Source organism: Tetrao urogallus (genome assembly GCF_951394365.1).
Source record: "Tetrao urogallus genome assembly, chromosome: 10".
Taxonomy (NCBI): Eukaryota; Metazoa; Chordata; class Aves; order Galliformes; family Phasianidae; genus Tetrao; species Tetrao urogallus.
In genome coordinates, this window is record NC_136823.1 from 8,758,461 (window position 1) to 8,774,678 (window position 16,218).

The 16,218-nt window shown below is 38.2% G+C and overlaps 1 protein-coding gene across 2 annotated transcripts in view; it reads right to left on the minus strand.

The window, feature by feature from the left end:
• The window catches only part of ARHGEF3 (Rho guanine nucleotide exchange factor 3), a gene marked incomplete at both ends in the record, with an annotated part of 113,313 nt that overhangs the window by 84,355 nt on the left and 12,740 nt on the right, over positions 1 to 16,218 (minus strand). The window contains one exon of one of the 2 annotated variants that reach the window (XM_079540284.1): positions 3,410 to 3,472. The exons of the other annotated variant lie outside the window; for it this stretch is intronic. Within the exon in view, the coding sequence (XP_079396410.1) occupies positions 3,410 to 3,472 (63 nt within the window). The remainder of the gene's footprint in view (positions 1 to 3,409; positions 3,473 to 16,218) is intronic. 2 annotated transcript variants of the gene reach the window in all.

Consider the following 16,218-nt stretch of genomic DNA (forward strand, 5'->3'; position numbering starts at 1 on the left):
AGGAAAAAAAACATCTGTGCTACTCAATTGTGTCATATGTACCAAAACATTCCTACACAAGATCCAATGAAATTAATTTCTATAAAAAATTTTGAAGTTTTTTCACAGTTATGTATGAAATCTTTATGAATAATACGGCTTACAGCAGTAACTCATATCAGAAAAAATATGCAACAAATGTGCCAGAGATTATTTGACTTCAAAGAAAATATTTTTTCAGCTATTTTCCCTTGTACATATGAATATATTATCATCATACATACTAATGCAGTATCTTTTTTTCCATCAAAACAGTTCATGATTTGTAACTATCTCTCCACCTGAATTGTGAGGGGTTTGTTCTGCTCCCCATCCCAGCCTTCCAGGTCAGGGGTAGAATACCCCAGGGATAACTGCTCCCCTGCCCAGGGGTACTGGAACTGTATGATCTTTGAGGTTCCCTCCAACTTGAGCCATTCCACATTCCACAAAATTAAGGTATATTTATCTTTCCTCTTATACACTTGTTGATATCTAATATAACTGGGTTTCAAAGAGTTACATATTAATCAGGCTTAGGAAGTAGAGATACGTTGCTCTATTTCATTTTAAAAACTGAAAAGTTTTTAAATCAAAAGCCTAGCGAACAGTCTTGCAATCTGTATGTGAATACAGGAAGCGCCAGAACACGAGGACAATATACTTGCTTCCTATAGCAGCTGAAGAGTCTTAAGCCACAAGGAAAGAAATCAAGTAGATGTTAATTTGATCAATGATTATGGAGAAAATAATTATTTATGGTTTCCTTTATGGTCAATGATAACAGCCCTACTGCTGGCAGTCATCTGAGTGACAGGAAAATAAGGTAAGTGAATATACTGATTGCTCTGAAATTTATTTCACTGTATAATGTGTTTTTGTAGCCAAACTGTTGGATTTTTTCCAACTATTTATGCTTTATCTCTTGATTAATAAGTTTCTGTACAACAGTTTTTCAAACAAAGCAAAACAGATACAAAAAGATTAACTTCATCCCTGCCTCCAAATACAGCGGTCCTTTGCATTGAATGATGCGTTGAGCGATGCTGCAGTATTCCTCAGCAGTGTTATCTGTCTGATATCTCTACATTCAGATCTTCCCATCTTGGCAACTTCAAACCAAAACAGAATAGGTACAGAGTGATTTGATGAGTCAATCCAATGGGATAAGTGGTGTAGCAACGACAGCCTCACAAATCTAAAGCTGTAGCATGTGCTCTTTGTGAAGAACAAACGCTAAGAAACTGCTTTCTCATTCCTAAGAGGGGAAAATGGCAACGAAATTAAGTGAAGTAGCAAGCCTCACTCTATGCATAGCATATGATTTTGCAGCCTGAATTGGATCATAAAGAACGATACAGCTCTGAGCACACACAATGGCAGTGCGTGTCTATCACCTTTCTGCGAGCAGACACCACCTCACAGCCATGTGCGCATACCCAAAGAGACTCTGCAAGGGTCAGAGCAGATGATAACTGGTTTGCTGTGGAAGCAGGCCCTGCGCTCCATCGCACACCTCTGAGCACACTGTATCTTGTCACCTCTGTGAGGCCCTTGCCATGAAAAGGCTGCGGTTAGTTTAGAGCAACACACGTACCATTAGTCTCCTGCCACAAATGGCCTTGCTCTGGCAGCCCTTCTTGCAGAGACTGAGCTCATTTGTCTCATCTCTATCCATAAACAATTACGATAAAACTCGATTTTATCATTTTTATGCCTTATGTTTTTGGAATCTTCTTTTTAAATGGACAGTAGTAAAGTTGCAAGCAAGACCCAGACAGCACAGTCATGTACCATTTCCTGCGGAAACTATGCATTCTTTAAACCACACCTGTACGCCTTCCTGCAAATCTGACTTTCCTACCTTGAAAAGCACAGTAACTGGTTTCACATCTTCCAACTCCTACTCCCTCTTATGTCCTACTGAGAAAGATTAATTAAAAAGTGCAATGGTTTCTTCTGAGTTTATAAAGTCACAAGACTGTTCCCAAGAGAGAAAAGTTTTAAATTACTAGTAAGTGAAAAATACTAAGCATTAAACCTAAAACAAAGGAAATGCATTAACACTGTGTCTGATATTGATGAAGGATACGTGATACAGAGTAGAGAGTTCATCTGGAAGGAACCCACAAAGATCGAGTGCAACTGCCTGACCACTTCAGCACCAGCCGAAAGGCAAAGCGCGGTATAAAGGGCATTACCCAAATGCCTTGTGAAGACTGCTTCAGAGTCAGTAAGCAAAGGACTTTAAGATGCTCATTCTAAATTTGACTACTGTGAAAACAAAATGTAGAAGAGAAACACTGCACTATTTTCAAATCATCTTTGAACGGAAACCTGATCAATCCTTTCCACTCTTACAGCAGTTTCAAAGTGTGTCAGTCACCATGTAAAGAACCAGAAATTCTAGATACTTGACTTTCAAATAGAGGTACATTAAATAAGTGAGCTTGCCTTCCTACACAAGTTAACAATGGCAGCAAAGAAAATTAACATGCTTTGTTAAAATTCTCCATTTCACAAATCTTGTAGCAAAGCAAGATAATGAGCACCTACAGTGATCACAGTTTAGCTCTGTACTACACGAACTTTGTTTATCTGATCAATTTCTACATTGCTATATCAGGCTGAGAAAAAGAGTTAGCAGCTTTCTCAGGGGAAAAACAGCTTGTCATCTCACCAGACTACTGTCCTCATCTGTTCACTTAGCAATTGCTAAATCCTATACCAACTGTTAACTGATGATGAATGAAATGTTTTCTGGGACTATCAGTACCTTGGCAGAAGATACAGCCACAGACTACACGCTGGGCAAAAAACATTTCTTGGATCACTAAAATAGCTCAAGTTGAAATGGACAAGGAAGTAACACTCAAGATCTTTGATGGAGCTTGATAACACAAATTCACTTCTGTTAAATACAGACGCCAGAAATTTAGAGTCCAAAGCAGGAACGTGGAAAGGGAAAATAAAACTGACTGTATCATACAGGTCCTGGTCATTAGGGGGAAAAAAAAAAGTACAAGAACACTTGAGGACACTGGCCTTAGAGAGGCAGGAACAGCTTCTCCAGTAGTATGAAGCTGCCACATTAACAGAGGAATTCTACCATAGAATGGTTGAGTTGGATAGTACCTTACATCCCACCCCATCCCCACCCCCTGCCATGGGCTGGCTGCCCTGGACCCCATCTGGCCTGGCCATGTGCACCTCCATGGATGGGGCACCCACAGCTCTCTGGGCAGCAGTGCCAGCACCTCACCACTCTATCAGTAAAAATTTTTCCCTGGCATCTAACCTAAATCTCCCTTTTTCAGTCTCAAACCATTCCTCTGTGTTGTATCAATACGAGAGAACGAGAGAACTGTTCCGGTTATGACAACAAACTTACTGCACGCAGTTCTGTGAAGTGCAGTGCACAGACTTCTCTTGTTGTAAATAAGCTATTTGGGAGCTGTAAAACAGAAATAAGATGTAATAGCAGTGCTCTACTCTATATCCTCAGGTTGTCAGGAGAGAATTATGTGTAGCACAGACACAGACCAGGACACAGCAAGTCAAAGAGCCCAGCCTTACATATACAGCTTACATGCACATTATGAGCAAAACTGCACAGAAACAACCTTCAAAGTGGAAATGAAGAATATCTTGATGCAGATACCTAAAAAGTACCATGAAATCAAGTACTGCAATACTATTAAGTTCTCCAAACCAATGGACAAACATCAGTACATGAAAAAAGTTTGGCTAAGCCTGAAATGAAACTAAGATATGATTCACTCATGGTCCCCACAGACAAAGCAACTGACATCTATTCATGTGCTGTCAGTTCATGTAGCCCCCTGCTGTGCAAAACAGAAAACTGTAACACAGTCACCTTTCTGTCACTGTGCTCTATGAGCTGCTCACAAATGGTCTTCATTGACAAATGAAATCCTCATTTGTAAATCCCATACAACAAAATCAATTCAAATTTCCTGGCAACTTACCTATTCCAGTAAACTGGAAACAAAAAGACCCTGAATGGACAGGTACTAAGGAGCCCATCTATTGTAATTCATGAAAGAACCTTCCTCCAAGCCCTTCTCCTGGAGTTTAGTCATAAGGAATCGGGTTTTTTTACTTTAAAACCATGCTGCAAATGATGAACACACACTTGCTTAAAAGATCTGCTTAATATAACGAAATACAAATCAGCATGAGAAGAAGTTTGAGATTCATTTCAAATCTGACTTGAAATGAAATGCAGGAAAATCAATTAATTATTCTGTTACAGAATCCACGATCAGAAAAACACTGGCTTGTGCCAGGTGAGCTGCAGATTAAACAACAACAAAAAAAAACAGTACGGAGGGAAAATGTTTACATCACATAACATAAAGACCATGATAAATAAATACACTTTTTTCTCTGGATTCACCACATAATGACCAACAACTGCTGGATACCTTCATCTCCCACAGGAATTGATCAGGAAGATGATATTACACAGGCTCCACAGCTGGTTAGGTATGGGACTGCTCCAGAAGTAATGCCTGCTATTTTTTGAGGAGAGGGAAATAGTTCTATGTAGGCTCAATTCTGCCTAACAGATCTTTCAAATTCTGTTGTATAATATATACAAATATAATAATACAATACAAGGTTTCAGATGTGAATGTATCTAATGGAACTGCAGAAAAAAAAGTTATAACAGTACATTTAAAGGATTCCTATTTTTAAAAAATGGGGTGCAGTTTATGTTAAATCATCTGGTCACACACAACTTGTATCTCAATCCGTGAAACACAAAACTATGACACAGTTTTCAAAATAGAGCCATCTTTACCTTACTGTCCAGTGAGGAAGACAGAAAAAACTGAGAGCAGCCACTTGATAATGTAATTTCCCAGGGTAAATGAGAGCCTTAGTGAAACAAAATTTCCTCCACAAAAAAAGTACAGCAGTAACTGAATCTCCTTTTTTAAACATAGCTTCAGAAGCCATGTTTTAAATTGTTACCTGTCATCAGCACTCCAGAATTTGAAAGCCTACATCCATACATGGCTGTGTGCACACATTTACAGATACACATCTAAAAAGTACTAGTGAGTATTCTGAAACATTTGAACAGCAGGCATTCAATAAATCTCAACATTCCTATTTTATTCATGCATTACTTTTAAGCCTACGTTCATAACTGTATTAATGTGAACTATCACGGATAGTCCGTGCCTTCTTTTCCACATCAGAAGAAACAAATCTACAGATTTAGCTGGGGCTCTCCTTGTATAGTTTTAGGGCAATACAATGACTCTTTACAACACAAAAGCCGTGTTTTGAATATAAGAGATTTGCAGATGACCAAAAGTATCCAGTTTGAAAGTGATGTACTCAAATAATCCTCTCTTACAACACTTATCTCTAGAAATGTTCAGGATCCATAGGAAAATCCAGCCCACTTAACCAACTCATATTTTCCATTCTTCACTCATCCCACAAAAAGGAAAGACTAAGTTAAAATAACTCTTGTTTCTGGTCTTTTGTTTCCTAATACTGCAGGGTTTAGCTGTTACCATAGAGGCATGGTATGTTTTAGGTGAAGACTTTATCACCAGCTCCCTCTACAGTCAGAAAGCAAACTAACTACGTATAATCACTCAAAAAAAAAAAAAAAAAAGTTGCCCTATTAGTGCAAGAGTTTTTATCAGATGCTCTACCATATTCCATGTTGAACAAGTATGCGAACTAATAGAGACTGCTTATATGAGCAATGAGTGGAGTCTCGGACCAAAGGAAATCATAACAAGGACAAGAAGCTCTAAGAGAGAAGCAAAGTGACAGAAAACAGATGGTTAGCAGTAGTGGATCACTGGGATTTTCTTTCTACATTTTAAAACACATCACAGATACTGACACTCTCTGTAGCAAGCGCATTGCACACCCACTCAGAGCCCAGCTGCTTCAAAACAGTTAAATGAAATTCATACCATTCTACATTTGATATGTAGAAACTCAATGAAATACCAACTTTTGCCTTTACAGATAATTTCTTTACCCTCCATTAAAGAAATGACAGAAAATCCCCATGGTCAGAAGGGCAATATTGGTATAACTTGTAGGATACACAATCGCTACAAAAGCCTGGAAAACATCACCCAATTATCAGAGAAATGGTGTGTTTTGAAACACACTGGCACACCTAGCTGAAGACATCGCCAACTGCTCACAGTGAGTAAAGGTCCACAGAGGGCTCATTATTCCTGAAGTATTAAGAGCAGTTAATTGAGATGGGGCAGATTAGCAGAAGAGAGAAAAGAAGCAAAGAACCATCAACTGCATACATGTCTGATGAGGTCTTCCGTGAGTACCACCAGTGCCATCTGTTTCATATCACATCCTGCAACCCCTCAACAGAGCCAGGAAAGCATTGCCTCGTTCCTCCATTAGCTCAGACGTAATACAACAAACAGCACTGACAGACTGCGTCCACCTGAGTGACATCTTTTAAAATCGAGCATTTTTCCTACACCATACATAGCATGTGCATCAGATTTGGTGACATGCTGAAGAACACAGTGGAGGGTTCAAGGGACGGTCTTGTGGAACACTGATAACAAAAAACCCACCATCTCAGTTATCTATTCTGCTACAGCATGTAATTCTTTCTATATATATTTAAACATTTTTTAGCTTATGGTACAAGTATCACACCATAACTGCAATTTAGCCATAATTACATGCATTAAGACGACCCAAAAATATTACAAATATCATCGCTGCGAATTTGCTATTAAAACAAGTTATTTTTAACATTAATGAAATGTAATGAAGGAGAGTGGAAAAAGTCTTTTTTTCTCTACTTTACCAACCATGTCTCACATACTGCAAAGGTAAATTCTTATTATTTCTGCAATTTTTGTAGTTTTTCAGATAGTATTAGACAAGGAAAAGAAAATGTAGCAAGTGGATCTGAGTGGCATAAGCTTTGATAGCTGCAAAAGAAAAATCAAGGCTGATGGCAAATTCCACCTTCGGTATAAGCTATGCTGATTAATTTATGTTCGCACGACTGCACTGAAGGTGTCTCATCTGCCACAACCACAACTTCAGATTGCAAGTTACCAAAACATTGTTCAGGGATGCTGAGGCCTCCTTCCACAATGTTTATCAGTTATTTACACTGGTGATCCAAGTCTCATCACCATGCTTGGTGTTATTTATCACCTGTCAGCACACATTTTTCTCATCAACAGAGGAAAAAAGAAAAACTCATAACATGCCAAAATGGGACACCCAGGTCCTTTACTTAAAACCATACAGACCCAGCTTCTCAGTTAAGGGGTTACTATACCAACCAAAAGAGTGACTAATACTGAAAGCCCAAAGTGACTCTCATATCTCATATTAAACACTTTTTTTCTAGATTTTACTGATATGCCCCATCTGTAAGGCATGAAGAAGAAACCGGTGGGCTGATCATTCTTTTTAATTCTTCCTTAAATCTAAGCAATCAAAATTACAGTTTTGCAACATTGTTTAGCTCTAAAAACCAGCCGTATTTTCAATCTCCTGATTTGTGAACATTCCATTTACTTGTATGTCAGAGTATAAAAACTATGCCATTAGTCCACTCACTAATATGCATTTATAAACAAAATACCACAGAGGGCAGCCCAAAGATGGTATTACCTTTTACTTGACATTGAATTGGAACCAGCACAGGATTTCAGAAATGTTTGTTCTAACACTCCCAAAGCTAGGAGCAATACAAAGAATGACACAGTAATAAAAATATAACACAATCATAATTGAGCATATAGCAAATGTTTCAAGAGATGTAATAGTAGACACAATTTAAAACATGACCTAGAAACAAAAGAACCATGCATATGTAATGCAAATGGTAGTTTTCTTCAGGAATCTGGTTGATTATCGTTCACCAAAAAAGAACAAATAAAGCCTCTGCAAAGAAAAAAAAAACACTAAGTACTACCTACAAACAACAGCCTTAGCTATATCTCAGTGAAACTGCAGCTCTGCTTATGTCTTTTTTCTAGCCTTAGAATAAATCTGGGGAGTTAGACATGGGACACAATAGCACAAACCACAATCTGATGAGCTCCCAGCACAGAGAGCTACTTGTCTGGTAGAGAAAACAGCCTTTCTCATCACTTGCAGATCAAGCCTGCCATCTTGTGGGATTCACATTCTGGCCAGCAAACAAGCTTAACCTTCCTGAAGACTGCAGTCAAGATTTTTTTAATCTCATCCACGATGAGGAAATAAAATCCATAGTAAATTTTTTTGTTGTGATGCCTGAGCATATGTTTAAATTCGCATTTGCCTCTGGGAAATATTTTCTTCCATTACAAAGCCCATTTCATGTCTGCATGAGACTTCAGTCAGCAGCTGGCAACTACTGTTCCCGTAACCATTTCAACATTTGTCATCTCTCACCATTTCTGCATGTGCTATAGAAGCTGATATGACTCATACCCTCAGTGCTCTCCTGGATAAAGATTCAATTCCTTCAAGTGATTGGCTCTCAAGCAGCAAGTCCCAGTGCAAATCATCCCTTCATAACAATTTCCAATTCTACTGCTCCCTTTTTGAGAAGAAAAAGATATTAAATAAACCAGAGAAGTTCAGTTAGAAAGCAGTAATCTAAAAAAATTACTAACACCAATAAAATGTGCTGGATAATACTGGTCTGCTTTATTAAAATAGTCTGGCATCATTGTCAGATTACGTTAAATATCCTGAATACTCTTAGATTTTCCAGAAAGAGTGTTCCCTGTCTATGCAATGAGATATTACTAGATATCAGCTAATTCAGGGCCTCTCAAAATAAGATCAGATAAGATTTAACTTCCTAAAGTGTTAATCTGCAATTTGTGAGACTTCCTTTTTGAAAACACTGTAACACTGTATTCTCTGAACGTGTATGTGCCTCTTGTAATCACTACCATCTGCAGCTGAACTGCACTTTGACTGGAGCCATTTTAATTCAGTACTTCAGGATGACTCATTTTTACTGACAGAACAAAGATACAGGAGAAACAGTGAAAGTTGTTAAACTTGTTTCTTTTCCTTGCTCTAATTCCATAGGCATAATTCTTCCTCCATCAGTTAGCAGCTGGCAAAAGCTGCAGCAGAATTATGATTTATGTCGTTAAACCTTACTTCCCACAAAAGTTACAAGTCAGCTGGAGTACTTGACTTTCTTTAAGCTACAGTACGCAATAATTCCAATTTTCATTAAAGGTGATGTGAAAGAAACCACATGCACTCAGGTGAGTACCTAACACGCAGAATTTGCATACCACTTCATTGTGAAAATGCAGACTTTCAGCTGCTCACCAGCGCCTTCCTATCTTACTTCTATTTACACTGCAAGTCCCAGACACGTCAGTTCAAGGGCCTTCTGAATCTCAGTTGAATCTGTTATTTCTATTTGGTTTGAAAACAGATGATTTTTTTAAGAAGTACTGTGCTTCAAACATGGTTTCCACACTAGTTCAGAGTAACCACTTCTGCTTTATCAAAGAGCTTCCAAATTTTAAAGCTCAGACAAAACAATAATCAACAAAAATTAACATAACCTATATGTTCCTGGAGTGATCTGATACCTAGCCTCTGGGCAGAGCTTCACTGTAGAACCATTTCTCCTGATTAAATAAAATCACCTTAAAAGCTAGCTACATAATTGTAAACCTGGTGGTCCTAAATAAATCAGTGACTAAAAACAGGCTTAGCTCAGCAACAGCTGTTAAGAACCTAGAGTTACAGAAGTGAGAAAAAGTGCTTGGCAACTGAAATTGCAGCTCAGCCTTGGGAGGTGAAACCACTGTGCATGGATGGAATGGACAGCATCGCAACGGAGATACTAAACAAAAATCTACCTTCCTACCCTCCTCCCCTCCTCCCACGGCACACACTTTTCTGTTTTTAATGCTAACCCGTATTTCTGGTCTTTAGCCACTGAGTATGTCCTTCATTTTCTCCGTGCTTTCATATTTCTATTTCCATCATCTCTGAATAAAATAAGGCCATGCTCCCTAAGAAAACACAGTGTTTGAGGTAGGACAACCAACTTCTTGGCGTTCAGCACTCTGGTCTTCTTCTCAGCAGAAAAGCTTTAAAAGTTTCACTCTTCTTAAAAATTCACTCAGGTTAGTTTTGCAGTGAATTAGTCTTAGTGAAGTAAACAGAACTAAACAGCATTCACGCTATTAAACAAAGTATGCATTCTATCAATTTCATCTTTCTGTGACATGTTGTGTACAATACTTAAGAACTGACAACAACAATTCAATTCTAAGAAGAAAAATGTATTTGAAGTAGGCATACACCATTCCTGTGCTGGCTTCACAAGTCCTTATAGATTCATATTGCTTCATCCATTGAATTCAAATTTGTATAACAAACCCATACTGAACCACTACACAAGCCCACTTCTTTTCATCACATAGCTACATGCTGCATGTGTATCTTTGAAGCCAGAAATCTTTTTCTACTCTTTCAAAATAGTAATGCTTAACCTAAAGAGCTCTTACAAAACCTAGGAAAAAAGCACACCAGGATATAGGTATGAAGCAGCACTGAAAATAAAGAACAAAAGGAGGGTTTTATCCACTGAGCTCACGTGATTTTTTTTTTTCCATTATGATTAATTACAGAAGTATGAAATCCAGTCGATTTCTTTGAGGTTTCTCTTTCCATAAAAGTTTTCTATCTTAGCAGAAAATCTGCAGCTTTGGCAAGAAGCCCTGGAAAAGTGACCAAACCCTGCAGCTCCCTACTTCCTTGATCACTATATGCCCTGCTCCTTACTGCAGATTTTCACCCTGTGCTAAACAGCTACTTGTAGGGCTGTGCTACACAAAAATTGGCTTTCCCAAAAGGACATTCACTTTAATCAAAATTGTTTCCATTTAATTCACAGAACAGCTCAATACGCTATTGGCTCAACAAAGGTGATGGCAAATAATGGCATTATTAAGCATTTTTTCCACAGTACACCATATCCCTTGCCTAGAGAAACAGCCAAACACCAAGCAACCAAAAAACCAAGAAGAGCATTACTGTCTTCCACAGTCATTTCTAACAGTAAGAAATATTATTTTTCTTTGCTGACAAAATTTTGCATTTATTTTAACTCCCACAAGCTTTTCCAGGTAACTACCACTAAGTTAAAAAATCATTACTAATTGCTCAGAACAAAAATCCAGAATTACAAAAAGCATAAGGAACTGGATCCCATTAAAACAATTTTTAAATGGTTTAGATTGTCAAGATGGAGAATTAGAATTTGGACTAAAATGACTATTTTTTTCCTAGTAATGGGCTATCTGGCAGGCCCAAGCGATTGCTTCACAAATTCATCCCAATAGTCAACATGAAAAGGGTCATATTTTCATACATAGATCCCACATTCTGGATGATCATACTAGTTTAAAATAACATGACCCGAGAGAATAAGTAACAAGTAAATTCTTGGACAACCTTCACTCTTGAGGAATTCGTAGCCTTGGATGACTTACCCAAAATCATAGACAGAAGGCCGTTGCTGGTTTTGATTTGTTTTGTTTTCCTTTTTACAAAGAAAACACAGGAGAACTGAGTAAGAACTCAAACCACTGAGAAAGGAAATGGAAAACACCCAAAATACTTCTTTCTAGAATACAAAACAGAACACATTTTCCTGCCTACTTGTTTCTGGCAAATGCTGATGGCCTTATTATCAAATGCAACAGCACACAGTTGACTAAAGGAGCAAATTACATAAATGAGATTTGATTGGGAACAAGGCATAGATCCCCTGCTGCATTCAGCACTCCTCCATTGACAGTTGGTCTAATATTAAGAACTGTAGAAGCCAGGTGAGTAAGAAAAACCAGGCAGCTCATAAATCCCTGAGCCTCTGGACTTCCATGATGTACTTCCCTCTTTCTGGCCTTGAAAACGCAACCACAGTGAATGGATAGAATTTTAGTATCCCAAAGACAGCACCATGAAAAATGATCACTTTCCCTCTCCATGTCCTTTTCTCTCTTTCCTTAAATAGCAGTACAATGTGTTGTAACAGAATCTAACCCTCAGGCAGAAAGTGCTGTGCTAAAAGGACTGCTCTGTCCAAAACTGTGACTTCGGCATGAGTACATGGCCACATGTAGGGCAGACAGCTGGCCATACCTCCCAGCAGGGCTGCACAGCCACTGAGTGACACAGAGCAGTGACACGCACCACATCAGCTGCTGCTACAGAAGGGTGCCGTGCACACTGCTTAAGACAGTAGGATTTTCTCTTTCAATGGATGCAGTTATGGAGCTGGTTTTACCATCAGTCTTTGTAATACCCAAGTTCAGTGCATTGTTTTTTTTCCTTCTTAGCATACAGACTAGACTTTTAGTAGCTGTTTGCCCGAAAGTCACCAAAACTAGTAGTTGCAAATTGTCAAGAATTTCTCAACAGTTAACTTATCAGAAAGCAAACTATACTTCTATACAAGTTTAAAGACAACATATGACTGTAATTCAAATCCCTGATGAAACACACATAAAGGACAGAGATTCCAAGTTCTAACATAAAATGAAATATTTAGCACTTATCTGCACACCAACAGTAGACTAGCACCAGAATCTCAGTATCCAGAAGGAAATATGAAACACGGAATCACAGAATCATAGAACGGCTTGGGCTGGAAGGGATCTCAAGAATCATCAAGCTCCAACCCACATGCTGCGGGCACCAACCTCCACATTTAATACTAGACCAGACTGCCCAGGCCTCCATCCAATCTGTCCTTGAACACCTCCAGGGATGGGGCATCCACAACCACAGAGTTATAGGAACACAGGCATTACAGAAGAAAATCAACAACAACAAAACAAAAAGCAACCAAAAGTCCAATAACTCAGTTAAAGTCAAGTCATCAATATACAGACTGTCAGAATGAACCAGAGGCCAAACGTAACAATAGCTTAGTTAGGTTAGCTAGCTTAGTAAGGTTGAAAGTCATAGATTCATTTATTCAAAGATTCATGAAAAAGGTCATTTTCAGAGAGATTTGCTCTAGAATTGATGATAACTGTCAGAGAAAAAGGCACGGTGCCTACTCAGTAAGCAACTGGGTAACTGAAGACAGACTGAGAAAAACAAAGCACTTCAAACTCTCCCCCTCTGGGAGAGATCCAGAAACACACGTTTCAGTTATTAATTTTAAACAACTGAAATACTTTCTGACTTATTCCTATGTAAATAGATACAGAATTGACTACCAAGATTCCTTGCAGACTAGAGGAAGCACATTATAAATCCACACACGATAACAAAAACTGGATATCTTCCAATTCCCCTGCACATTTGTTTTGAAAACAACATGCCAGCCAGCTAGCTTCATACTAAGCAACATTAATTGACACAGTTCCCACTTGCTCTCTTATCTTTAGCTCCTTTCTTGCAATTTGCAAAATGAAGAATCAGAGAATCTGCCAAATCAGTAGTTTCTAAAATTTCAAGGCTCTTGCATCTTTATTTGTACAAACGTTGCTCCATTGTAGCTCACATAACAAACTGTCGTAACACAAATAGTATCAGCTGGATTTCTCAGTATTTTTGCTTACCAAGAACAGCTGAATTTGGTCTGTGCATGAACTCTGCTGTGGTGTCCTCCAGTTATCAGACATTTACAGCAGTCACACTATTCCTGCTAACAGCAATTTTTTGCTGCTGTAATCTTGATTACATTCATTAGGGGGGAAGAAAACCACAGAAGCAAATGAAGCACTGCAAGCTTGAGTGTCCAATGAACCTTTATCTTGCAGGGGTACCACACAAAGTACATACAAAACACTGATGAAATGCAGTTGCAGAATTTATAAAGGACTATACAACATAAAGGAGAAGAGAGCTCATTGTGAAAATAACCATGATGGTTTAAGGTGTTATTACCACTTACTCTCATGCAATTTTAACCTGCAACAATGCATCAGCCTTGAAGACTGAATAAGAAAAACAAGGCACCTCAAGCTCTCCCCCTCTGGGAGAGATCCAGAAACACACATTTCAGTTATTAATTTTAGACAGCTGAAATACTTTCTGACTCTCGGCCTTGATAGCTCAAACTGCTACTAAAGGCTGCTCTGCTGCTCAATATCTTTGAAACAAATGAGGTAACTTCTCCATTGCTTGCTCTCTTATGCACTTGGCAGTGATAACTGCAGAGAAATATAACACTTATGCTCATCAAATGTAACAAATGTCCTTCTGCAATTTGAATGCTTATTTCTATTCAAGCCTAATGCAAAATTCTGAAGAAACAGAAATATAACTTAGATTTTCCTTCTAAAAGCAGGCAACTGAACTGTTGAGGAGTTCAAAAATTTATATCAATCATTGAGGGGAAAAGAGAAATCCAGGTTCTTCAAGAGATTTCCCTTCCGCCCTGTATCAGCCTTCAGCAAAGTGTTGATCAGCTGCCAGGTACAGGAGGCATTTTCAGAAGCTAGTTTTGTAGTTCAGATTCATGCCAACAAATTGCATCTAACCAGTGTAAATCCAAGAGATTTACATCTACTACACAAAGTTTAAAAGCAAGAACCTGTAAGCTCTAAGTGGGAGCTATTTTCTCATACGTTTCTGTAAATATTCCCCCCCTCAAAAAAAACCAAACCCAACAGCTGCAAAAAGAAATGATGATCAGCCCTGGAAGATTGCTACTTGAAGGAAAGAGGTTAAACTCAACATACACTCCCACTGGCAATATCTTTTATTTGGCACTAGAGAGAAAGAAGGAGGAATAAAGAGAATTTTCAGCCGAGACACCAACAGAAGCAAGAACACAGAATGGACTGGAAGGTGGGCAGTGCTCTCATTGCCTCACAGCATTATGGGCAGCATGGCTATGGTGGGCAAGGAGAACATCTCCAATGGCCACAGCAACTCTTCTTTGCCAGAAGGAAAACTGGAACGTTTGTCTCTTTCACCTTCCTCTCTCCCTCCCCACAGTGATGAACTATTTAACATATATTTTTAACTCAGTAGGAGTTCAGTTTAATCCATAAAGATTATTCTTACTGACAGATGAATATTTTTAGTTAGAACATGCAAATTTACAAGCAGAATTCTTCTTGAATTCAAGCATCCCACAGAACTGACTTTCTTACAAATTTGGTTGTTTATTTTTCAGAAACTTTCCTATCACTTATCAGATTATACTCTTTTCTGACATTAGCTCTAAGGAAAGAAAGCAGATAAGGTTTCAGATGTATTCTTTATAGTCAGTAAAGTACTCACACCAAAGAATTCTCAACATCCACTATTATTCTTTGTGAGACTGAAGTTGAGTGGTTCCTTCTCGCACTCCTTCCCAAGAACTAACAATTCTATCTAGCTAGTACCAACTATGCTTCATCTTCTATTGTTTTACTATCCTCTATAAGTGGGGAGAAAAACATCTCATAAACTGTTATTTCTATGTTATAATTTACCCTCTAATCTATCTTCAGCATAAAAATGTCATGCTGAAAGAATTTATGGTAGCTTTATTTAAAACAGGATACCATCCAGTAGGTAACTTGGGAGAATAAAATGCTCACTGTCAGTCATTAAAACATCACCTTTGATTTATAAACAAAGCAAAAATATATGAGAGATCCCAACCTTAGGGAATGGAACAAAATAAAAACAATTTACACCTACCACCTGAACCAATGCACCCTGCTTTTAGTGAGCAAAGTATGTAATAAAATCCACACAACTTACATATATTTGGTTACAGCACTTAAGAAAACTTCACAGTATACCAAGTTTTACTGATAGCTTCACCACAAATTTGTTGCATAGTGTTTGTGTCCTGGAGATTAAGAGTATCTGCCTGTTGGTCACATTTAAAAATAAAATAGCGTTAAGTTTTTCACAGTTTAGTGATAATTTATATGACAAAAAAAGACCTTTGTCTTCTGGCTGTGAGTGAAAAATCAGTCAGCCAGTTACTTCCTCTTTCCTTTGTTTCTAAGGCTCCCGAATATAAGGTCTTATGCAAGATCAAAGCCCATTACATGCATCATAAGTCAGGTTTAAACACTAGAAGAGGCCTTTCCTGGGGCTTTTGCACTGCAAAGACTTTTGACTTGACTGAATAATTTAGACCATTCGAGGAATCAGAAAATAAAAAATAATAAATGCATGATGCAATAATGATGCAAAACTTCTCTG